Here is a 25,795-nt window from a genome sequence, read left to right as displayed (position 1 = left end):
CCCTGGCTGTCCTGGAGCTCACTCTGTAGACTAGGTTAGCCTTAAATTCAGAAATCCTACTGCCTCTGCCTCCTGAGTACGGGAATTAAAGGTATATGATAAGGCAGATATATCTGCTGCCACCATCCCTGTGTTAGGTATTTATTATTTTGACACTTTAAGAAATCTTCTATTTAAATAACATTTGTTACAGTTTTTAAACTTGAAAATTATAGTTGCTCCTTAGCAATTTTCTATATTTTGTATGATTTCTTTTGTCTAGGTTTGCTTATGATGGACTAAAACGTCAAAGACTTACTGAACCAATGGTCAGAAACGAAAAAGGGCTTTTAACTTATACCTCCTGGGAAGATGCACTCTCTCGTGTAGCTGGAATGGTAAAAAATTGAAATGTAGATTAAACAGTGTGTAGCTTTCACGAAACAGCTTTGCCATGAAGATAAGGCGAATCTTTCTCTTTTGTTTGTTTGTTTCCTTCCTTCCTTTCTTCCTTCCTTCCTTCCTTCCTTCCTTCCTTCCTTTTTATTTGTTTTAGACAGGGGTTTTATTGTATAGCTGTGGCTGACCTGGAACTCCCCATGTAAACCAGGCTAGCCTTAAACTCACAGAGATTTGCCTGCCTCTGCCACTGAGTGCTGAGATTAAAGTCATATGCCACTACACCCATTCTTTTCTCCTGTTTTGGCAAGATTATAATTTGTCGCTATTTGACATTTTTAAAATTTATTTATGTACATGAGTGCTTTATTTGCAGGTATGCCTGCATGACAAGAGAGCATCAGATTCCATTATAGTTGGTTGTGAACCACATGTGGTTGCTGGGAATTGAACTCAGGACCACAATGCTCTTAACTGCTGAGCCAACAAATCTCCAGCCCTCTATTTGATATTTTTGAGAGCCATATCTCAGATATGCTAGATACATTCTAGAATTTAACCCATAGATTACTGATTCATGATCTCTGCCTTTCATCTTGTTATGCTAGAGAGAGAGGCATAATCATTGTTCTGTCAGGGCTGATATGAGAGAAAACACATAAGGGATGTGGGACACCTAACCAAAATTATGGTATCAGGATGCGTTCCTAAAGACAGTGATTCTGGAGCAAAGCCTAAGAGCTTGCCAGAGCAAAGGTGGGGGGGGGGGGCAGGGTGTAACTCACTTGTGTTGAGTGTGCTTAGCATGTGCAAAGCCCTGGGTTTAATTACCAGTAGCCAATAAAAGGGAAAAGAATAGAAAAAAGATGAAAGATACTGTAGACAAAAAGCAAAAGCCTAGAGGGAATGGGAGATACTTTAGAAGAGATTGAATTTAAGGTAAACTGTAACTCCATGATTCTCATTCTCCAGAGGTCCTAACGAAGCTGCTTTGTTCCTAAAGTAAAATACACAGCTTCAGGCCAAGCTGGAGTCACTCTCCTGGGCCCCACACATCACTGCTGCATCTCCTGTCTAGGCTGCGTGAGCACTGTTACGCTCTGTAGTCAGATGTGCTTTACTTCTTGTCTGCTTTGCATATTGTTCCATATGTTTTATTGATAAAGTGCATAGTTATTCTTTTATTTTTAAAAGATTTATTTATTATTATTCATAAGTACACTGTAGCTGTCTTCAGACGTACCAGAAGAGGGCATCAGATCTCATTACAGGTGGTTGTGAGCCGCCACGTGGTTGCTGGGATTTGAACTCAAGACCTTTGGAAGAGCAGTCATTGCTCTTAGCCACTGAGCCATCTCTCCAGCCCCATAGTTATTCTTAAAGTATAGGAAAACTTGTGAATGTGAGTAGTTTGGCTTTAAGAGTTTGTCAAGGAAAAGCATATAAAGCTCATAGTCTGCTAGGAATCAGTTTATTAGAAAGAAATATAAGTGGTTCATTGCATTCAGACCCAAAATACATTAAATTCCTTGACTGTATGAGTATTTTGAGAACTCGGAAGTTATTTCAATAATCAAATGTTAGTTAATTTAATTCACCAGAAAAAGAAAAGGTTAAATGTTTTTTATTTGCTAGCTAATATTTTTTGACAACAATGTCTTTTTAAATACATGTTTTATATATATATATATATTTTCATTTTATAGTTGAAATAGAACTGTATCACTTATCTGGCTTCTCTCTCCAGGCCCTCCTAGTGACCTATCCCTGAATCCCTCTCATTCCCCTTCTATTCTCAAGTTGATAGCCTCTGTCTTTTTTTTTAATTGAAAAAACTTTTTTATTTTTTATATTTATATTATATATATATATAGTAAATATATAAATTTATGTACATGCACAAATAGACTCTACATTTTTATTGTTTGTGTATATATGATTTCAAGGCTGACTGACTGCTCTGTACTGGACAACCTATATGGGGGTTCATTCCTGAGAGAAGCTAATTCTTTTTCTCCCAGCAGTCAGTTGCTTGCAGTTCTTTGTCTAGAGGTGAGACCTGTGGAATTTTCTCCCTTCCATGTTAAAATTCCTGTTGGTATTGGTATTCGGATCTTGTTTATGCAGCCTTTCTAGGAGACACTGCTTTACAGCAGACTTCTGGTACGCTGGCTCTTAGACTCTTTATTTTCTGGTTCCTTGAGCAATAGCTGCAAGAGCCATGGTGTAGATGTGTCTGTTGTGGCTGGGGTCCCCACAATTTGTTGATTTCTGCATTGTTTCCAGTGTGGTTTTCCTCTGCATTTGCTGTAAAAAGCTTCTTTAATGTGCAGTGGTAGCTACACTAATTCAGGAGAGACGGCTGTGCCTCCTGCTACTCTGGATGCTTGAAAATGACTTGGTTTATTTCCTGAACAGTCATGGTCTTTGCTGACTGTAGGTTTCTTAGAGATGCCCTTTTCTGTTTCCAGTTACAGAATTTTGAAGGCAATGCTGTGGCAGCGATTGCAGGAGGCTTGGTGGATGCTGAAGCCTTAGTAGCTCTGAAAGACTTGCTTAATAAAGTTGACTCTGACAACTTATGCACTGAAGAGATCTTCCCCACTGAAGGAGCTGGGTGAGAAGCAGTAAGCTGTGCTCCAGGCTGCTGTTTGGGATTTCATTTTGATTTTTGAGTTTCTTGTAGCCCAGGCTGGCCTTGAACTCTGTGTAGCAGAAGAACTTTCTGTCTTTACCTCCTAAGTACTTGGATTGAAGATGAGTGTTACAACTGTTCTCAGCTATCGTTTTCCTTTTTTAAAAAAAAAAAAGCAGCCACATCTGTAATGTCACTGTTCAATCTTTGACACACTGGGTTCTCTAACATACCAGTACACTTTCACATCTAAGTCAAACCAGACAGCATGAACGTAGAAAGATCCTGTCTGAGCAAAGGTAGCTTAGAGGGGTGGGAAGGAAGCTCCGAGGGCAATGAGAGGTGAACGTGATCAGATTACACATGTATGAAAGTGGAATTCTCACCCATCATGTGTAGTTAACACAGGCTAATAAACGAAATCAACAGCTAAATCTTACAGAAGAATGTAGTCCTTAATACATGTTGTAAGTTTAGTTTCATTTGGACACACCTGCCTGGCATCACGGTGTGTGTGGTAGTCTCAACCATGTGGTAGCTGAGAGGACGGCTGCTCAAGTTCAAGGCCAACTTGGGCTGTAAACAGGACAGCAGTTGGACACACTTTATGAAAACCTGTGTGTGAGAGTGCACTGGGATTTATGATCCGAGACGAGTCTGTGGACTCGTGCATGTATTAGCTTTATGTGTGTGTTATAGCATGTGTTAGGTTTACTTGCAGGGTCTTATGTGGTTACTGTTTGTTTTTCTTCTTAAACTTGAGTTATATTTTATATTTTAGTACAGACTTACGTTCCAATTATCTTCTCAATACCACAATTGCTGGTGTGGAAGAAGCAGATGTTGTTCTTCTAGTTGGTACAAATCCACGTTTTGAGGCACCGCTGTTTAATGCTAGAATTAGAAAGAGGTAATTTAATCCTTATTTAATAAGAACCTTAAAATACGTGATTTCTTTAATTTAATATATGGAAATGATATTTTGGGTGATTCCTAATAAGTTGTAGTGATACAGAGGCTGGGGGGAGGGGGATTCCTAACACATTCATTCTACCCCACCTCTCTGCCTTTTAATGTACTTTGTTTTTGTTCATATATTTCTTTTCTTTTTCTTTTCTCTCTCTCTCTCTCTCTCTCTCTCTCTCTTTTTGAGTTGGTCTCATTACGTAGCCCTGGCTGGCCTGGAACTCACTATGTAGACCAGGCTGGTCTAGAACTGACAAGAAATCAGCCTGCCTCTGCCTCTTGAATGCTGAGATTAACGACATGTACCACCCCACTTGGCTTCCTTATTAATGAGTGAGGGTCTCATGTGACCCAGGCTAGTCTCTAGGGCAATACATATTCAGAGTGAACCTTTAACTGCCTATCTCTCCAGTGCTGGCATTATAGATAGACATGTGCTACGACACTTTGTCCTGTACTTTTTTTAAACAAAATTTTATGATATAGTCATGACTGCCCTTGAACTTCCCTTTTTTTTAAAGATTTTTTTTTATTTATTTTATGTATATGAGTACACTGTAGCTGTACAGATGGTTGTGAGCCTTCATGTGGTTGTTGGGATTTGAATTTCTGACCTCTGCTCACTTCGGTCTGCCCTGCCTGCTCCAGTTAAGGATTTATTTATTATTATAGATAAGTACACTGTAGCTGTCTTCAGACACACCAGAAGAAGGCATCAGATCTCATTATAGGTGGTTGTGAGCCACCATGTGATTGCTGGGAATTGAACCCAGGACCTTTGGAAGAGCAGTCAGTGCTCTTACCCACTGAGCCATCTCACCAACCGTAATTTCATGAGTTACGGGCATGTGTGTTTAAACTTTATTTTATGTATGTATATGTGTGTGCATGAGCATGCTCTAGTGCAGTGTACATCTGGCAGTCAGAGGGCAGCTTTTAGGAGCTGGCTCCCTCCTTCACCTTTGAGTCTCAGGACTGAACTGAGCTTGTCAGGCTTGGTGGCAAGCACCTCACCCTGCAGAGCAGTCTTGCCCGTCCCACCCTCTGACTTTTGTTTGTTTGTTGGTACTAGGGATTAAATTCAGAGTTTTTCTTGCATACTACATAAGCACCTGTCAACTGAGTTGTATCCTTAGCCCCATCTTTTATAGCAGTTTTGTTCTTGACCAGCATCTATCTAGAGTCACATTGCAATTAATGTCATGACATTTCGGGCCCCATTTCCCCCCCCACCCCATTTTATTTACTTTACCTCCTGCTCACTCCTTCCTTCCAGTCATCCCCTCCCACGATCCTTCTTCCATACCCCCTCTCCTCCTCTGAGCAGATGAGGGCTCCTGTGGGTATCTCCCCCTCTCCCCCCACCCCTCACCTTTCATGCCCTGAACCTGGCAGATCAAGTCTCTGTGAGGCTAGGCACTTCATCTCTCACTGAGGCCAGAAGAGGCAGCCCAGCTAATAGAACATATCCTAAGTACAGGCAACAACTTTTGGGATAGCTCCTGCTCCAGTTGTTCAGGACCCACATGAAGGCCAAACTGCACATATGCTACATATGTGTCAGGAGGCCTAGGATCAGCCTGTGCATGTTATCTGGTTGATGGTTTAGACTCTGAGAGCCCCAAGGGTCCAGGTGAGTTGACTTTGCTGGTCTTCCTATGGGGAGTTCCTATCTCTTTCGGTGCTGAAATCCTTCTTCCTATTCTTCTATCTCTTTCGATGCTAAAATCCTTCTTCCTATTCTTCTATAAGAGTCCCCAAGCTCCATCCAGTGTTTGGCTATGGGTTTCTGCATGTCTGAGTCAGCTGCTGGGTGGAGCCTCTCAAAGGACAACATGCTCCTGTCTGCAAGCATAACAGAGTATCAGAGTGTGGGTGATTTGTGCTTGCCCATGGGATGGGTCTCAGGTTGAGCTGGTTATTGGTTGGCCATTCCCCCAGTCTTTCCCTTATCTCCTTTCTTTGTATTTCTTTTCATTTTTTTTAAAACAAACAAAAACAAAAACAAAACAAAACAAAAACTGGCTACCTATATTTTAAACTCAGGGAACAATCTTAATTTTTTTTTAAGATTTATTTATTATGTACACAATATTCTGCCTGCTTTTATGCCTATACACCAGGAGGCACAAAATCTCATTATAGATGGTTGTGAGCCACCATATGGTTGCTGGGAATTGAACTCAGGACCTCTGGAAGAGCAGTCAGTGCTCTTAACCATCTCTTTAGCCCCCTCTCTGCATTTCTTTTAGACAGAATAAAATTTGGGTGGAAACTTTTGTGGGTAGATTGGTGTCCTTATCACTTCCCTAGGGTTCCTGCCTGGCTATAGGAGTGGCCACTTCATGCTTCATATCCCCCACTGCTAGGAGTCTCAGCTAGAGTGACTCCATAGACTCCCTGGAGCCTCCCCCATCCCAGGTCTTTGGTTGGTCCTTAAAGATGCACACGCACACACACATTTTACTTTTTTTTATAGAGTACAGGCTAGTTATTTTATAGAACACCTCCCACATCTATTGTCTTTTTCATTTGTGTTGTAGACATTTAAAATAGGGCAACTGTATTATCTACCTAGATTATTATCTCACCTGTAAAATGGTTGAGAGTGGAAGGGAGTTACTACTTCAGGTAAAATTAGTACTGCTTCAGACAAACGAGAATTAGACTTACCATACTCACAAATAGTTTTGAAGGATAGCAGGGCGGTAGTGGTTCACACTTCTAATTCCAGCATTCTGGAGGCAGAGACAGGAAGATCTCTGATTTTGAGACCAGCCTGGTCTAGAGAGTGAGTTTCAGGACTGGCAGGACTAAACAGAGAAACCCTGTCTTAAAAAAACCTAAAAACTCCAATAGTTTTGAAGGAGGTAGCCCCTTAGTACTCTGCTATAAAGAATAAATAAATGACAGTTTATTTTTGTGGATATTTGAGAAATAACTGACTCTGACATAGCATGTACTGAGGAATATAACTACAGGTCAGTTATTCTAAAATAGTTTTTGTTTACATTAGACTGGTACTTAGGATTGCCACACAACAGATTTACTCCCTGAATTATTTATACATTTTTACAACACTCTTATCTTGAAAGGTACATCTTAAATTATATGTGTTAAGATTAAATAGTCTGTGAGTTCTTTTGTGCTTTTGCTATTTTATGATTGTAAATAGAGGTAGGACTTAGAATTGTTGAAACCAAAGGCTATGCTTATTTGGCTCTAAAATTGTTTTTGTTTCAGCTGGCTTCATAATGACTTAAAAGTGGCCCTCATCGGTAGTCCAGTGGACCTCACTTACAGATACGACCATCTAGGAGACTCTCCTAAAATTCTGCAAGACATTGCTTCAGGGAGGCATTCATTCTGCGAGGTGCTTTTAAGTTAATATATACCTACTGTTGCTGGTTTTTAACTGTTACTATTATTTTAAAGATTTATATTTTTATGTGATTGGTGTTTTGCCTGCATGTATGTCTTTGTGAGGGTTCCAGATCCTCTGGAACTAGAGTTAAAGACAGTTGTGAGCTGCCATGTGTGTGCTAGGAATTGACCCCAGGTCCTCTGGAAAAGCAGCCCAGGTTCTTAACCACTGAGCCATCTCTCCAGCTCCAATTTTTAATTATTATTATTTTAAATTTATTTATTTTAATTTATATGTATGAGGTTTTTTTGCCCACCTTCATGTATATCTATCACTTGCCAGCCTAATGTCTACAGAAGTCAGAAGAGGACATTGTGTACCCTGAATTAGAGTTAGTAAGTAGATGCTGTGATCTGCCATGTGGGTTCAGGGAACTGAACTCCTTCCTACTCTACAAGGGCTTCCGAGCGTCTCTCAGGCTCTTTTAACTTAGTATTTTTATACGAGTGTGAGCTATTTGATTTTCAGTTTTACTTACCAACCTTCCCCAAGCCTGTAGTTTCCTATCTCCTTGAGACTCACTCCCTTACTGTGGCGTAAAGCAAACTCTTCCCTGCTTTAGGAATGCCCTGTTGCTCTCCCTGCTTTCTCTTCTGTCTGGATCTCTACAGATAAGAAGTAGTAGGAGATGATACTGCAACACAATTTTTTCTGTCATATTTTAAATTTTTTATTCTTTTTGTTTGTTTAGAGATGGTATCTTGGTATGTAGCCTTGGATGATTTGGAATTTGTTAAGTAGATTAGGCTGGCCTGAAACCTAATCATTTAATTCTTACTTGTATAAAATCTGTTTTATGTGATACTAAGCTTTTTCATAGTAACATTTGCAAGATGTTTCTATTAATTCAGATGTTAAGTAAATTAATGGTTCTTCATGTTAGATCCCCAAACTTGCATATCAGTAGATGCAAATATCATATAGCGCTTTAAGATCAACAGGTTTTTTTTATCTATCTATCTATCTATCTATCTATCTATCTATTTATTTATTTATTTATTTTTAAAAATAGGTCTTAAAGGATGCTAAAAAACCAATGGTGGTTTTAGGCAGTTCTGCACTCCAGAGAGATGATGGAGCAGCAATTCTTGTAGCTGTGTCCAACATGGTACAAAAGATTCGAGTGACAACCGGTGTTGCTGCAGAGTGGAAAGTTATGAATATTCTGCATAGGTTTGTTACTTGTTTTTTGTTTGTTTGTTTTAAGATTTATTTATTGATTATATGTAAGTACACTGTAGCTGTCTTCGGACACTACAGACAAGGGAGTCAGATCTCTGTTACGGATGGTTGTGAGCCACCATGTGAGTGACTAGGGTGCAATTGCGTGGTGTAACGAGCACACCTATCCAGGTGCAAGACTCGAATCCACTCTCAGCTCCAAAACTAAGCTAAGTAAGCAAGCAGCAATAACCCAGGGAACTGAACTGTAGATCCCCTTGTCCATAGGTTATAAAGTAGAATGGCTGGACTAAAGCAGGCAGAGGTTTCAAGAGCTGTTTTGCATGTCTCTGCATGTTTTAGAAGGGCTGTTGTTGTGAGCTTCTTCCTTAGATTATCTTCACTAAAACATGGAAACAGTTGTAGGAAGCCGTTCTGAAAGGGTCTATTCCAGTCTGTGTAGTAATGGTGTTCCTGCATTGCTTTTCCCTCCTCCTCCCTCCTTCCTCCTCCCTCCTCTCTCTCTGTCTGTCTGTGTCTGCTTTTTTTTTTTTTTTTTTTTTTGGTGGGTTTTCCTTTTGTTTTCGAGAAAGGGTCTTACTGTGTAGCTCACTGTTCTGGAACTCACTCTGTAGACCAGATGGTTGTGAGCCACCATGTGGTTGCTGGGATTTGAACTCAGGACCTCTGGAAGAATGGTCAGTGCTCTTAACCACTGAGCCATCTCTCCAGCCACCACCACCCCCTTTTACTTTTTTTTCCTTTTTAAAGATAGGATCTTGCTATGTAATCCACGATTTACTATCAAACTGGCCTCAGACAGAACATCACTCTAATAGTCCTCCTGCCTTTGCTGGGATTATGGTAGTGTGCTACCACACCTAGCTCTCTTTTGATTTTAAAATCCTGCGGCTTTACTCTAAAACATGTTTGATTTACTGTAAGTTTTATGTCTTACTGTGTTGAATTTAAGCCATTTACAGTTGGCTTTCATAGTTACTTCATTGCATATTAATTCATGAAAAACAGTTTCAGGAGGAGGAAGATGAGTAGCTCACTGTTAAAGTGCTTGCCTAGCGCCCACAAGAGTCTAGTTCAGTCTCCAAAACCACAGGAAAAGAAAGAGAAACCAGGCATGGTTGCCCATGACTTCAATTCCAGCACTCAGGAAGCAGGAGGATCTCTGAGAGTTTGACGCCAGCCTGGTCTACAGAGTGAGTTCTAGGCCAGCCAGGGCTACACAGAGAAACCCTGTCTCAAAAAGAAAAAGAGAGACACTCTGCTATGCATCTTATATTTCAGTGGTAAGAGTTGAATATAAAAAAAAAATAAAAAAAAAAAAAAAAAAAAGAGTTGAATATAAAAGAAGCTACAAATTATTCCTATGTAATTACTCAAATTGCTTATACTTAAATGCTGCATGTATTTGAAAATCCATAATTGTTTTACAGGATTGCAAGCCAGGTAGCTGCTTTGGACCTTGGCTATAAACCTGGGGTAGAAGCGATTAGGAAGAACCCTCCCAAAATGCTGTTTCTTCTGGGAGCAGATGGAGGTTGTATCACGCGACAGGACTTGCCAAAGGATTGTTTCATTGTTTATCAAGGTAAGTAGCAACTTGGCAGTAGAAACAAAAGAGAGCTCGGGAGGCAGAGGCAGGCAGATTTCTGAGTTCCAGGACAGCCTGGTCTACAAAGTGAGTTCCAGGACAGCCAGGGCTACACAGAGAAACCCTGTCTCGAAAAAACAGAACAAAACAAGAAACAAAAGAGAATCATACCTGATGCATACTAAGAGGTGTTTGATATACACAGCTTCTGTTTTGAATAACTGTTCTGACTATATAGCAGTTCATTGAAGTGTATATACTTTGGGTCTGCAACATGAATATGTGACTTTTTTTAATTAATTTATTTATTTAATGTATATGAGTACACGGTATCTATCTTCATGCACCCCAGAAGAAGATGTCAGATCTCATTACAGATGGTTGTGAGCCACCATGTGGTTGCTGGGAATTGAACTCAGGACCTCTGGAAGAGCAGTAGATGCTTTTAACCGCTGAGCCATCTCTCCAGTCCCAATATTGACTTTTTTATTTGCAATTTTTAAATAATAAACCTTATTTTAAAAATCATAAGAAACAAAATCTGTTTGTTAACCAGAGGAGTAGCATATACCTGTGATCCTAGCCCAGGATGAGGATGAGATGGGAAGACAAAGAGTTTGAGGCAGTTCTTAAAACTTATCATAGGTGGGGTGGAGAGATGGCTCAGTGGTTAAGAGCACTGACTGCTCTTCCAGAGGTCCTGAGTTCAATTCCCAGCAACCACATGGTGGCTCATAACCATCTGTAATGAAATCTGATGCCCTCTTCTGGTGTATCTGAAGACAGCTACAATGTACTTATATATAATAAATACATCTTTTAAAAAAACCAAAACTGGACTATAAAATCTAAAGTAGTGTTACACATGTGTATTCCCAGTGCGGGGATCAAGGCAGGAGAACCTTGAGATCAGTAGGAGTTACACTGGCTACTATTATATGGGAAGACAGTATACCACCTGTTAATTGCCATTTTTATTTATTTATTTGTTTTTTTATTTATGATGGTCATGCAAACTATGCAATTTACCACTAAACTACCTTTTTTTTTTTTTTTTTTTTTTCTTTTTTTGGTTTTTTTCTCCATATAGCCCTGGCTGTCCTAGAACTCACTCTGTAGACTTGGCTGGCCTCGAACTCAGGGATCCACCTGCTTCTGCCTCCCGAGAATTTGGGGTTAAAAGTGAACTGCACTCTTAGTCTCACTTTATAAACTATGAAAGTGGCTGGGCATGGTAGTGTATGCCTTTTCATAGAAACCTTGTCTTGACAAAACAAATGAGAGACCTCTGGAAGAACAGTCAGTGCTCTTAACCACTGAGCCATTTCTCCAGCCCAGTCCAGTTTTTACTAAAATATGGTTCACTGTTTTTCTCCTCCCAGGACACCATGGTGATGTTGGTGCTCCCATGGCTGATGTTATTCTCCCAGGGGCTGCTTACACAGAAAAGTCTGCTACTTATGTCAATACTGAGGGCAGAGCTCAGCAAACCAAAGTAGCAGTGACGCCTCCTGGCTTGGCACGAGAAGACTGGAAAATCATAAGAGCTCTCTCTGAGGTATTATTTTTGAGGCATTTCTTTGAAGTCTTTTTTTGTTCCTTAATATTCATTAAGCAACTGGAGATGTGGCTCAGTTGGGAGAGGACTTGCTTAGCATGCACGAAGAAGTCCTAAGTTCAATAAATTCCTGTATGTAGCTTGTAGTGCTGGAGACAGAACCCAGGGCCTCGGCAGGTACTAGGCAGGGCCTCCACCGCTGAACTACGATTTCATTCATTAAGGCTAAGTTAGTGGCATAACCTGGTTGTGTAGGAAATAAAGTGTTCAGAAAAATGAAGAATTGAAGTTGGTACTTTCCTTGTAGATTAACATCAAGCAAGAAGCATTGATAGTTAGCCTAGCATCGTCTCTGTGATCTTTTACTTCAGGACCATATACTTGCTAAGTATTCTCTCTACCACAGAGCAACATTCTGCAGATAAATTAAGAAAGGAAAAAGGAAAAAAATTAAGAAAGGAAAAAGGAAAAAAATGCCTGCTAAAATATACTAAAAGACTTTTTTCTTTCTAGTAATACCGAGTTATTTTATCATAGTTTCCATTATGAATTGTTTTGTTCCTTTTTTGTTGCTGGAGATTGAGCCCCAACCCTGATTTTTTTTTTTTTTTTTCCTCAAGACAAGGTTTCTCTTTGAAGCCCTAGAACTTGTTCTATAGACCAAGCTGGCCCCAAATTCAGAGATCTGCCTGCCTCTGTCTTTCAAGTGCTAAGATTAAAGATCCAGGCCATCTCAGCCTGCTAAACAACAATTATTTATTATATTGGGCCATGGGCTGTGCGTGCTGCAACAATATTTGGAGGTTTAGAGGGCTCTGAGGGAATCTGTTCTCTTCCTGCACTGTGTGGGTCCTAGTGATTGACTCTCTTCAGACTTGATGCCTGATGTCTTGAGTCATCCTGGCTTGCCCCAATTCTGACATTTTTTAAGTAGTAAAGTTGTTTGTCATGGTGAATCTGATGTGTTGTAGATTGCAGGTATCACTCTTCCATATGACACTCTGGATCAAGTAAGGAACCGTCTTGAAGAGGTCTCTCCTAATCTGGTTCGATATGATGATATTGAAGAAACTAATTACTTTCAGCAAGCAAGTGAGCTTGCCAAGGTAAAAACTTGCCTGTGTGCAGTTTTCCTAATGTGCTGTATCTTGGCATGGTAGTACTGGTTTTCAGTATGATTCTGGTCTCTCTCTCTCTTTCCAGCTAGTAAACCAGGAGGTTCTTGCTGACCCACTCGTTCCACCTCAGCTAACTATAAAAGACTTCTATATGACAGGTAAGTTTGACTGCTACCTACTCACAGAGAATCAGAGAATCCTTTAGCTTCATAGCTTTTTTTGGTTTGGCAATATTTGCTATTAATCTAAAGAACTTGATTTTTTTATATTTATTTACTTGTGCTTGGGCAGGCATACGCTCACCATGAAGAGTGTGGAGGTCAGGACAATTTGTGGGAATCAAACTCAAGTCATTAAGCTTGGTAACAAGCACCCTTGTCCACTGAGGACATCTCAGGAGCCTCTGGTCTGACATTGTTAGACATCAAAGCTAATGTAATTTAGGCGGTAGATCTGGGTGTCAAGGCTCATTTTGTACATGTTAAGCACGGGCACTATACCCCTAGCTTTCTAGCATTCTGTGTGTTTCTGACATGAAAGCAAAGTTTGAACACCCAAAAGGTTTAACAGATTTAAATTGTAAAATTTAGTAGTATATGGAAAAATCAATGAATAGAAATTTAAAGTACTAAAAAAACTCTCAAGGTTTTCTGAAAATTATTGATAGAATATTCAGAATACTTAAAGATTTTTTAATATATTAAACAGGGCTTCTGGTGTAAATTGTTAGAACGCTTTTAAGAAATGCAGATCACCATTCATTTTCTATAACTTTGACAACAGTTGATAAAGGTATGAGACAGTTGATATGTAAATAATTTCTTACCTAAAAGCACATAGGAGCATAAATTTGTTTGGTTTTCTATTTTTTAATCTTTTAAAGATTTTGTTTATTTTATGTATGAGAATACACTGTCACTATCTTCAGCCACACCAGAAGAGGGCATCAGATCCCATTACAGATAGATGGTTGTGAGCCACCTTGTGGTTGCTGGGAATTGAACTCAGGACCTCTAGAAGAGCAGTCATTGCTCTTCACCTCTGAGCCATCTCTCTGCGGGCCCCCCCCCCCCCCCTGTTTAAAAACTGGGTTTCATGTAGCCAAGGTGACCTTAAAACCATCTTGTCAAAGCAGAGGATGACCTTGAATTTGTACTCTTCTTTCTCACAGTGCCAAGTGCTGAGACTACAGGCCTGCACCACCACAATTTTTATGGTACTGGAGACCCAGCCTAGGGCTTCCTGTGTGCTAGTGCAGCATTTTTCCAACTGAACTACATCTTATGAGCCTTAAAATGATGTTTAATTTTACCTTTTAAAAAATGTGTATAGGTTTTGTTTACATGCATGCCTCTGTACTATTTGTGTATCTAATTCCTGAGGAGATGAGAAGAGGGTTTTGGATCCCCTGGGACTAGAGTTGCAGACAGTTGTAAGCCTCTATGGAGGTGTTAGGAACATAATCCCAGCCCTCTGCAAGATTTGCAAATGATCTTAACATTTCAGACTCTGTGTTTATACATCTTTAAGTTAGCATGTACTAGTAAGGTTATTTCAGTGAGGTGATAGAAGTGTTAGGATCAGATCCAGCAGAATGGCTTATTGTGTAAAAGCTTGTGATGTAAACCGGACCCCACAGTAGCAGAACCAACTCCCAAAAGTTGTCCTCTGACCTCCACACAAACACTGGACATGCTCATACCCCCTCACATTCACACACCAATGATACATTTCCAAACAGTTTTAAAAATAAATGCAAGTTGGAGTCATTGTACACTATACAACCAAGCACAAACTACAGTGAAACAGTACTGTGACTTGTGAGTGCTGGAAGCAGGAAGATTTACATGCATTCAAAGATTGGCGGGTTTTCTGCTCATGGTGGGTTACACCTGGAGTCTCAGTACTTGGTGACAGGAGATTAAGGAGTTCAACATTAAATTCTGCCACATAGCAAGACATGAATGACAAACAAATTGAGCTTTTTAATTTTTTTCCCTTTTTGAGGCAGAGTTTTTCTGTGACACCCTGGCTATCCTGGAACTCACTTTGTAGACCAGTCTAAACTTAAACTCAGAGATCTCAAAGGCATGTGGTACCACTGTCTGGCTCTCTTTTTAAGAGAAGGTTTGGTTTTTGTTTTGTTTTTTGTTTCAATAAATATTTATTTATTTATTTTATGTATATGAGTACACTGTAGCTATGCTGATGGTTGTGAGCCATCGTGTGGTTGCTGGGAATTTGAGTTCAGGACCTCTACTTGCTGAACTCAGCACCAGAGGAGGGCATGCATCAGATCTCATTACTGATGGTTGTGAGCGAACATGTGGTTGCTGGGATTTGAACTCAGGACCTTCAGAAGAGCACTCAAGTCAGTGCTCTTAACCACTGAGCCATTTCTCCAGTCCCCAAGGGAAGGTGTTCTTATGTAGCCCACAATGGCCTCCAATTTACCACCTTCTACCTCAGCTTCTTTGAGTGCTGTGGATACAGAAAAACCCTACCACTCTAGGATGTTTTATATTCCAGGCTAGCTAACCCAAGCTACAGGGTGATTCTCTTAGTTCCTGGTGCTCATCCTATAGAGGGCTGTGATTACTAATATGTGCCTGTACATTAAGCTTCTATATTGGGATATAGATCAAACTCAGCTTGTCCAGCCATACCATCATGCCAGCCTCTGGTGGGGTTTTTGGGTTTTTTTGGAAATGATTCTATCTCTTGAAGCCCAGGTTGACCTCAGACACACAGCAATCCTGCCTCATCTTGTGAAGTGCTGGAGCGCGATGAGTGTGAGCTACAACATCTATCTGATAAGCAGAGCATATTGTGTCCATTTTTTTCCTTAGATTTTTAAAGAATTTCCTATCATTTAATTTTTCATACTGTCATGTAATCTAGTTTTTATGTGATTATTTAATTACTGCTAGAGACTAAAAACATATAACCAGAAAGTTGTGGTAAATGGGAGGTGGAGGCAGACAGATCAAAGTTCAAGGTCATCCTTGGCTTCATAGACAGCCAGAGATAGCTAAGACCCTAACTAAAAACCGTGGGCAGTAAAGAGCTTATGTTCAGGGCTTATTGCTTACCTACAGTTGCGTTCCAGCTTCACAGGCTTTTGTTCTTGCATGTGTACATTAAAATTCTCCGTGTGTTCTAAAGTCACAGTAACAAAAAAAAAAAAATGGCATTAGTGGCTCTTCCCTGGGAATTTGAGGTAGGAGGATCACCCCAGATTTGAGGCTAACTTGGTATACTATTGAATTCTGGGCTGGCCTGAAATCTGAGACATTGTTTTAAAAACAACAAAGGAAGTTGTATTAACAAAATGCATGCTCTTAATGTCTTTCAGACTCCATTAGCAGAGCCTCACAGACAATGGCCAAGTGTGTCAAAGCTGTCACCGAGGGCGCTCAGGCAGTAGAGGAGCCGTCCATATGCTGAGACATCTAACAGGGACCCTTTTTGCTACAGACAGTAAATGGACATTGCTGTAATCCCTTATAAGTTAATGTTTTCCAACATGAGTCTGAATGATGTAATATTTAAAGTTATACTATGCTTATCCGAAAATGGTATTGTACTTATCAAAAATCCTGGCAGTTTAAAATGTATGTAATTGTGTGCAAGCATTAACTAGTTTAATAAAACTATCATTTTCTCTTTCATGTTAAAAACACTGATATTAAAGTGTGAAGTTTTTTTATTTTCATAGATCATTCAGGGCTAGGGACATAGCTCACTGGTAGAGTAGTTGCCAAGCATATGTGAGGCTAAAGACTCAACCCCTGAAGCTTAAGGAAACAACACAGATCTTCCATTCAGTCTCCACATTTTATGCAGAAGATTTATGGGCCAGCAGGATGGCTCAAAATGGGTAAAGGTGCTTGCTGCCAACTCTAACTAATGTGAGTTTGAGCCCTGGAACCTACATGGTAGGAGGAAATGAATCCTACAAATTCTACACATACAAATATAGCCAGCCTGGGCTACAGAGTTAAGATCCTGTCGAAAGCTGGGTATGGTGGAATACCCCTTTAATCCCAGCACTAAGGAGGCAGAGGTAAGCAGATTCCTGTGAGTTCAAGGCCAGCCTGGTCTACAGAGTGAGTTCCAGGACAGCCAGGATTACACAGAGAAACCCTGTCTCGAAAAAAAAAAAAAAAAAAAAAAAAACAACAACAAAAAGTAATTAAAGAAAAACATTTTATCGGGCTGGTGAGATGGCTCAGTGGTTAAGAGCACTAACTGCTCTTTCAAATTCAATTCCCAGCAACCACATGGTGGCTTACAACCATCTACAATGTGATCTGATGCCCTCTTCTGGTGTGTCTGAAGACAACTACAGTGTATTCATATACACAAAATAAATCTTTAAAAACAAACAAAAACCCCAACATTTTATTATTAACTTGGGAGATGATCCAAAAGTAAGTTAAAGATGTGGGTTGTTTTGTTTTACCTGCAGTTCTGAGGTTTGAACCCAGGGCCTAGGCTGGCTGGGCAGTGCTCCTCCGCCAGTGCATCCTCAGCACAGCACAGGGTTTTAGTTCACTTTCCCCAAAACTCTCTTCTTTTGTAATTCTCATTTCTTTCTTTCTCTTTGCACTAAAACCCCAACTATAGGACACCATTTTCCTGGCATAAGAATAAAATGGTTTTAGAGTAGTAGTGTGCCATCAGTCCTTTAGAAGTGGTTCAGGGCTGGCTGAGTGGTGGTGGACAGTGTGCTTAGTGTATGTGAGGCCCTAGGTTCCCTTTCTCGCACACAAAATAATTGTACAAAGTTTGTCATCTTAACCTTTTCAGAAATACTTGTCGTTAGTGATATGTCTTGAAGATATATACTTTAAAGTACACTGAACTCAGGACATAGCTCAGTGAAGGAACATATATGTGGCCCTAGGTTCAAACCACAGCACATACCTCCTATAAAGCTGGTACTACATGGTTGGGCCACCATGATTGATTACGGATAACTTACTAAAACTCCTAGCTGCCTGAAAGTATAAATTCTTTATGTTAAGAGTTTGCGTCCAGTACATTGTTCCTGTGCCTCCCTCCCGTATTCTTCAGCACTCCACACTGCTGGCCTCGAGAGGATATGACTCCCAGCTCTGTGTTTCCCGCAGTAGTCTGCAGTGAAGTGGATACTCAGGAAAGGACCTAGGTATGCCTAAGCTGACCATACATCTTTGGACTGTCCTCCAGAAACTAAGGATACACTTAGATACTAATGGCAAGAATGGTGTAAAGCGTAAAGAATGGTCTAAGAGTAAAATAAAATTTCCATCAGAAGAGGGAAACTGCATGCTAGTTATGGATAACTTACTGAAGTATTTCTTGCCAAATCAGATCTTATTTAACTTTAGAAGTGTTGAACATTTTTAAACATTGTTTCTTCATTTGTAAGCTGTGGATAAAAATTATAACTCCCACCTTACAATAACCCCACAGTAAAATCAGAAAGTTTATAAAACTTTTGGCTAGTTCCTGAGAGCTGGTGTTCAGTCTGCTTAGTAACTGAGGGCTCCATTGTAAAGGCAGACTCAAATGTTACCGCTTCCAGAGGCTGCAATGAGAGAGTCCTTGATCTTGGATGGAAAGTCACCATCTGAGTGTGTCAGGGACTTAGTTCCTAGGCTGAGCAATAATCATGCTTTATATGACCTCTACTTTGTTTATATTTTCCTAAAAAGAACAAAAGCCTTCCTGTCTCAGGTTCTAAGAAATTTAATGAATTCTCCTGTGGTAGCCCAATCAACAATGCTTACTGCCACAGCCTATGAAAATTAATTTATTATTTAGATATTCTTTGTTTATTTTGATGAAAATTTTAACACTTTTAGTATAATTTACTGTGTGGTGTGTGTGTATTTTTCCTGTTTGTTTTATCTTGTGACAAGATCTCATATATCTCAGACTGGCTTCAGAGTCACTGTGTAGCCAAGGATGGACTTAGCCATTGATTCTTCTTCCTGTCTCTTTACATGCTGGGATTATAGATTTTTGCCACTATGCTTGGTTTCAGAGAGCAAAACTAAACAGGGCGTTTAGAACAAGAAAACCATATACTAAGTATTGAAGTAGACAAAACTCCTGAGTATTTATGTATTTGTGTCAGTGCCAGCATTTGATAACAGACTGTTAGTCTGTTAGAACCAGACTCACCTCACCACCAGTTAAGCTAACAATTAAAAAACTATAGTAGCCGGGCATGGTGGCACACGCCTTTAATCCCAGCACTTGGGAGGCAGAGGCAGAAGCAGGTCGATTTCTGAGTTTGAGGCCAGTCTGGTCTACAGAGTGAGTTCCAGGACAGCCAGGGCTACACAGAGAAACCCTGTCTCGAAAGAAAAAAAAAAAAAAAGGTGTAAGATGTCAACATGGAGCAGGTATGGCACACATCTGACACTTAATGCAAGGTGGGGCAGTCCTGTGTTCAAGGCCATCCTGGAACACCACTATAAGAAAAGAATAGTCACTCACTGTGGACATGTAACATGTACCACACTTAGGTACGTATGTAGATGAAAACAATATAGATTATAAAATGAAATATTTTCAATTTAGCGCCTATAAATATTTTCTTATATATTAAACTTTGTTGCTCTTGTGTCCAGTATAAAACCTGCAAATCCCTAGGCGAGTATAGGATAAGGTTGAAGCCACTCTTAGCTTTTTTTTTTTTTTTTTTTTTTTTTTTTAGTTTTTTTGAGACAGGGTTTCTCTGTATAGCACTGGCTGTTGGCTTCGAACTCAGAAATTCGCCTGCCTCTGCCTCCCAAGTGCTGGGATCAAAGGCATGTGCCACCACGCCCGGCTACAAACGCCTTTTTAGAGCGAGGTGGGGACGAAAGGAGGCAGGATGTAGATGGGATCTGTTAGACCCAGTGGCGACCTCTACCACCGGAAGATTCCCAACATAGAATAGTTGATGAGTTTAGGAGAGATTTTGCGCGCAGCAGTTGTGTCATCTGTTGGTTTTAAACTACGATTGTCTGGTGTTTTTTCATTCTTGGCAGCTCAGGTGGGCAGCAGGGAAAGAGCATAGCCAGGAATTCGGCCAGGCTTTGGAACGGGAAGATTGGGCAAAGGACCGAGCTCCACTCTCCCTTGGAGTGTAGTGGGATGGCAAGAGAGCGATCTTGAAGCGCGGGAGAGGCAGAGATAGTGTTTATGAGAGAGGCATTGGCTAGAAGAAATACATGGTCTCGGGCTATGCACTAGGCTAGGATTAGACAGACCGCTGATGTTGGCACATAGCCGGATTTAGCTTGGGTTCATTTTTTAAAACTACATGCTACAAGGTGTCCTCTAATCTGCTTTACCTTGTTCCTTTGAGGCAGTCTCTTCCCAAAACAGAAGCGCATCTAGGCAGCCATCCAGCAAGTCCCATCAGTCCTTTGTCTCCCGCCACCCCCACAGCACCCCTACAGCACTGAGCCTATGGACGGACACTCGGTCTCATGGTTGTACAGCAGGCACTCTTAGCACTGAGCCGTCTCTCCAGTCTTTTATTTTTTATTTTGTGGTTTTTCGAGACAGGGTTTCTCTGTATAGCCCTGGAAATCACTTTGTAGACCAGGCTGGCCTTGAACTCAGAAATCAGCCTGCCTCTGCCTCCCGAGTGCTGGGATTAAAGGTGTGAGCCACCACGACCGGCTCTGTCTCTCCAGTCTTAATCTTTTAAATAGATCTAAAGAAAAAAAAAAAATGCGTTTGTTTTGATCTCTTTTTTCCCAAGGAAAGTCTTACTTTGTAGCCCAGGCTGCCTTCAAAGTTCCAGTCTTTCTGATTTTACCTCCCAAATGCTGAACCACAGGTCTGTACCACCACACCTGGCTTCAGGAGATGGTTTTCTGGTAGGTGTCTTACCGATTGTGTGATCTGGGTTACTACAGGTCAACATGAGTCTTAACTAAAGTGATACTCCTCAGAGAAAATGCTTAACATTATAGTTTGTATATGTAAGACCGCAACCCTTGGACATTGGTACTTACTTCGAGATGCCCCTTTCGAGATGCAAATCAGATCGATGCAAAAGCAAGAAGTTTATTTTCCTGGAGGTAAGTGATGAGAAGGTGACCTTGAATGGCTATTGCAAGCAGTTTTTTGTTTGTTTTGGTTTGGTTTTTTTTTTCAAGACAGGGTTTCTCTGTGTAGCCCTGGCTGTCCTTGGAACTCACTCTGTAGATCAGGCTGGCCTCGAACTCAGAAGTCCGCCCACCTCTGCCTCTCAAGTGCTGGGATTAAAGGCGTGCGCCACCACTGCCCAGGTACAAGCAATTTTTATACTTTTTAGGGGCACAGGTTACATCAGCAAGGTTACAGTTCAAACTTATTAGCTAAGCCTATTGACCTTTAAATCTATTGGCTAGCAAGCATGACACGCATTTGAACTCTACCTGGGACTTTCCAAAGGGTCAGGTGACTGTCAGGACATTCTGAGAATTTTTTACTCAGGAATGTTCCTTTGGGTGGAGAATGGAACTTGGCCTAGCCTTGACCCTTGACCTCAGGTGGGAAGAGGAAGCTGAAAGGAGGGAAGGAGGGTGTGGGGCTGGAAAAAGCCCTTAGGGTCCCTCCTGTTCTAGAGTGAAGCTGCTCCATTACCATTTTATTGGACTTAACTGCAGTGTGTGTGTGTGTGTGTGTGTGTGTGTGTATTACACTCATGGTGGAAGGAGAGAACTGACTCCTGAAAGCTGTCCTGACCTCCATTTGCAGTCCATGGCACCTGCACACATACTCAAATAAATGTTTTGTTTTGGGTTTGTTTTCTTGAGCCCTGGCTGATCTGGAACTCACTGTATAGATCAGGTTGGTCTTGAACTCAGAGATCTGCCTTCCTCCATCACCCAAGTGCTATAATTAAAGGTGTGCACCATCATGTCCTGCTTATAATAAACAAATTTTAAGCCCTTTTTTCCCCCAATGCTGAGAGGAAGTTGTTTTATCTGAGGTGGTTCATTGCATATATAAATAATAATAGGGTCACTTCCTGTAGCTTCCCCATGCATACTGTGGACATTTTTTGTTTGCTTAGCAGGAAGTACACAGCCAAGCCTTTTTGTGGGGTAGGGCTTGTTTTGCATCTGCAAGCCTCAGAGAATGGTCAGTTAAGGGATAAGTATCCCGGACAGTTTTGTTCCCTTGGCAATTGGGCTTATTTTTCAGTAACTGGAATGTGTCCTCTAGCATCCACAGCCTTTATCACTGGCCAACTGTTTGTACTTAATATATTTGGACTCTCTCTTTTCAAACCTTTGTTCTCTGTAGATGGGAGAGGCATCTCCCTCGTCTCAGTTTCACCTGCAGCGTCTCTGGTCACTTCCCTCTAATGTGCTTCCCTCATATTCCCCACTCATATTGCCATCTCATAGATTATTTAAGTAATCATGGCCAGTAGTGGTGGTACACAGCTGTAATCACAACACTTGGGAGACTGAGGTGAGCTTCTACCTAAATAAATAAATAAATAAATAAATAAATAAATAAGCATCTATCTAAAATGTACCTTTCTACTCTGTGCTTAACTTAGGATTGGCTTGTAACATGCATTACTCTTTGGTAAACACAGAGTCCCAGTGCATAATCAGATAGTAGGACAAACAGCATGATTTTAGGAAAATCCGACATGTTGTGTAAATCATTAGATATCAAAGGAAATATCTAATCTTTTTCTAAATTTTTATGTGCATGAGTTTTTTGTCTATGTATATGCATATGTGCCATGTGCATACAATGGCCAAGGCAGCCAGAAAAGGGCCTCAGACCTCCTGGGACTGGAGTTACAGGGTCATTGTGAACCACACCATGTGGATGTTGAAAATTGAACCTGGGCCCTCTAGAAGAGCAACCACTCTTACCACTTTTTTTTTTTTTCTTTTTTTCAAATTTCACAGCTTATTGGGTGGGACAGAGGGCCACATTTCTGCCTGCTTACCCACAAACATTTAAAAAACTGTTATTGAAGAGCAACCATTCTTTTTTTGTTTGTTTGTTTTTGTTTTTGTTTTTCGAGACAGGGTTTCTCTGTATAGCCCTGGTTGTCCTGGAACTCACTTTGTAGACCAGGCTGGCCTCTAACTCAGAAATCTGCCTGCCTCTCCCTCCCTAGTGCTGGAATTAAAGGCGTGCGCCACCACGCCCAGCGAAGAGCAACCACTCTTAACCCCTGAGGCATCTCTAGTGCCCTCTAATTCTTAATATATTTGGTGCCTAGTATAAGAGGACACTCTTGTACTGTCAGTACTCAGGAGGCTAAGACAGGAAGGAGGAGAATAGGAGTTGGAGGCGCGGGAGCTATGTGATGAGTTCACAGCCAGCCTGGGATGTATAACAAAACTATCTCAAAAAGCAGCCAAAACCACCCCCAGAGCAAAGAGCCCATATCTTATCCCACTGTAACCTTTCTGACTGGACTTGGTTCTTCTACTCATGTTCTGCTGTAACATATACGTAAATGAACATATGTGTAAAGTACACATGCAAAAGAAGCCGTCCTGAGAGACCAGATGAGAAACAACCTGCAATGGGATAGAAAACTTATGCTAGAACCACCAAAAAGATCCCTAGGGGCTTTTACTGCTTCTAATACAACAGTCTGCTGTTACCGCTAATAGCTTAAATTAAGGCTGGGAGGTAAGGATTGTGCCTACTCAGTGTTATATTCCAGGAAGTATCTGGTGTGCTCTTTAAATGGGAACAGTGATGTTGACTTTGCTCTTCATGCCTGGTGCCAGTGTTGAATAGAACGAGCCAAATGCTTACCCCCAGAGTAAGTTCCTCTCTCCTAGGCATTCAATTGCTGGGTAGGGGACTGGGCAAGGAATTGTATTAAATAGGCTCTTCTGTCCACGAGGAGGTCATCCTCCCTCATTGAGAACTCTTCTTTCATGCCTTCTGATTCAGCACGGTTACACAACATTAAGTTGCCTCTGCTAGTCTCTGATACAGGCTAGTTTATGTACACAGTGATATGTTAATTAATATCAGATACTATTAATCTATGTATATTTTGAGCGGATAAACCAGACAGCAGACCAGGTCAAGGTGGTTCCATGTGGGAGAGGTTTATTGTGCATGGATAGGGGGGTGGCAAAGCGGGTAGAAGGGCAGAGGATAGGAAAAAGAGAGAAAGAGGGGGAAGAGAAGAAAGAGAAGAGAGAGAAGAAAAGAGAGCAAGGAGGGGGTGATCCCCTAATTTATATGGAAAATGACGTCACGCCAGTGAGGGTGGGAACTGAGCCAAATGGGTTGTGGGATTGAGGGTCGTTGTCCTAGCAATGTAGGTCAAGGGTCACATAGTTAGGCCGGGGCTTGGAGTGTCCTGGTACTAACACACAGAGATGGCAAAAAGGATCCACACATCCATTCCCTACCATTCATTATCTAAGGCCCATAGTTAGTTCTTAGACCTCTCCTTACTCCTCATCAAGCTAACACATCAAAGATGTTGGTTATCCTTTTCTTTCCAATCCAAATGATAAATTCATTATCATTACAACTTCTTCTTAACTTTGATTAACTATGCTGTACTTTATTATTATTTCCTGGTAAAGTACTTGCCTTGATAGTCAAGGCTCTGGGTTCAATTCCTAGCTCCAAGAAAAACCAAACCAAACAGTCATGTTTTTCTTCTGGACCAGTTACCATACCTGTTAACTTTCCCCATTCAATCACCATAATACCGATCCAATGACTCATTTCAACTTGGCACTGCTCCGTGAGTCTCATTCAGTTGTTGTTGTTGTTGCAATATTAACTAGTAAGTTATACAATGCAATTCTGTCATACAACACAGTTTCTTAGTTCATTTGAATACTAACTTTGATTTCTTTATAGATAACCAAAATTGATAGAAAAGCAGTTGTAAGCATTAGCAACCCAGTGTAAATTATGTATAGTTATATATGCTCATAAAAACACTTTCAAGGAGCTGGAGAGATGACTAAGGAGTTAAGAGCACTGGCTGCTCTTCCTAAGGACCTGAGTTCAATTCCCAGCACCCACATGGCAGCTCACAACCATCTGTAACTCCAGTCCTAGGATGTCTAACACCTTCACACAGAATACATGCAGGCAAAACACCAAAGCACATACAATAAAAATAAATAAATCATAAAAATAAAATACTTTTGCTAGGTAGTGGTCATGCACACCTTTAATCCCAGCACTGGAGAGGCAGAGGCAGGTGGATTTCTGTGAGTTCAAGGCCAGCCTGGTCTACAGAGTGAGTTCCAGGAACAGCCAGGGCTACACAGAAAAGCCCTGTCTTGAAAAACCAGAATGAAAAAAATAAAACCCAAAACCTCTCAAATTATAACATCGGCCAGGCATTATGGGAGAGACAGGTTTATAATCTCAACACTCAAGTATTCACTCAGGTGAGGCAGGAGGATATTATACAGCAAGACCTTGACTCAAAATGCAAACAAGTAGAAAACCCTACAGACTTGTTTTGAAGGGCTGGGTCGGTGACTCAGTGGGAAGGACCACTTGCTGAGTAAGCGTGAGAACCTGAATTTGAATCCCCAGCAGTCACATAACCCAGCCACACACACCTGGAACCCCAGTATTGTGTGTAGGCAAGACAGGAAGATTGCAACTGTAGTGCGCATCAGGCTAGTTCCAGGGTTAGTGAAAGGTCATATTTCATAGCTGTTAAGGCAGGAGAGAGGACACACAACACCCTCCTCTAGCCTTAAGGGTGCACATATGTGAGTGTCTCTAGCCTTAAGGGTGCACATATGTGAGTGTGTCTCCATACACCACATACACATATGCACACACGCAAACTCTTAATACATTTTAAGATATTATTAAATAATAATTTTTAAAATATAAAATGTATTTTATATTTTAAAGTATATAAAAATAATACATATTATTTTGACTTGTAAGTCATATTTTTGCAGGTTTTCAATTTTTTTTGTTT

At 40.7% G+C, this 25,795-nt stretch overlaps 1 protein-coding gene and 1 long non-coding RNA gene across 8 annotated transcripts in view; one reads left to right on the top strand and one right to left on the bottom strand.

Moving 5' to 3' along the window:
* Positions 1 to 16,535, top strand: part of Ndufs1 (NADH:ubiquinone oxidoreductase core subunit S1) — a 33,231-nt gene extending 16,696 nt beyond the window's left edge. For all 6 annotated transcript variants that reach the window (NM_145518.2, NM_001160039.1, NM_001160040.1 and 3 more), the window contains 10 exons: positions 263 to 377; positions 2,850 to 2,995; positions 3,795 to 3,923; positions 7,223 to 7,352; positions 8,416 to 8,576; positions 10,016 to 10,170; positions 11,556 to 11,731; positions 12,703 to 12,837; positions 12,935 to 13,007; positions 16,205 to 16,535. In NM_145518.2, the coding sequence (NP_663493.2) occupies positions 263 to 377; positions 2,850 to 2,995; positions 3,795 to 3,923; positions 7,223 to 7,352; positions 8,416 to 8,576; positions 10,016 to 10,170; positions 11,556 to 11,731; positions 12,703 to 12,837; positions 12,935 to 13,007; positions 16,205 to 16,296 (1,312 nt within the window). In that variant the 3' untranslated portion in view covers positions 16,297 to 16,535. The remainder of the gene's footprint in view (positions 1 to 262; positions 378 to 2,849; positions 2,996 to 3,794; positions 3,924 to 7,222; positions 7,353 to 8,415; positions 8,577 to 10,015; positions 10,171 to 11,555; positions 11,732 to 12,702; positions 12,838 to 12,934; positions 13,008 to 16,204) is intronic.
* Ino80dos (INO80 complex subunit D, opposite strand) overlaps positions 1,832 to 25,795 on the bottom strand; it is a 43,825-nt gene continuing 19,861 nt past the window's right edge. For both annotated transcript variants that reach the window (NR_045915.1, NR_045914.1), the window contains exons 2-4: positions 15,942 to 16,008; positions 3,806 to 3,907; positions 1,832 to 3,169 (exon numbers count right to left, since the gene is read on the bottom strand). This is a non-coding gene — a long non-coding RNA (INO80 complex subunit D, opposite strand). The remainder of the gene's footprint in view (positions 3,170 to 3,805; positions 3,908 to 15,941; positions 16,009 to 25,795) is intronic.

Source organism: Mus musculus, chromosome 1 (genome assembly GCF_000001635.26).
Source record: "Mus musculus strain C57BL/6J chromosome 1, GRCm38.p6 C57BL/6J".
NCBI classification, from domain to species: domain Eukaryota; kingdom Metazoa; phylum Chordata; class Mammalia; order Rodentia; family Muridae; genus Mus; species Mus musculus.
Note: the sequence above shows the minus strand (reverse complement) of the source record. Positions and strands in the feature narration are given on the sequence as shown.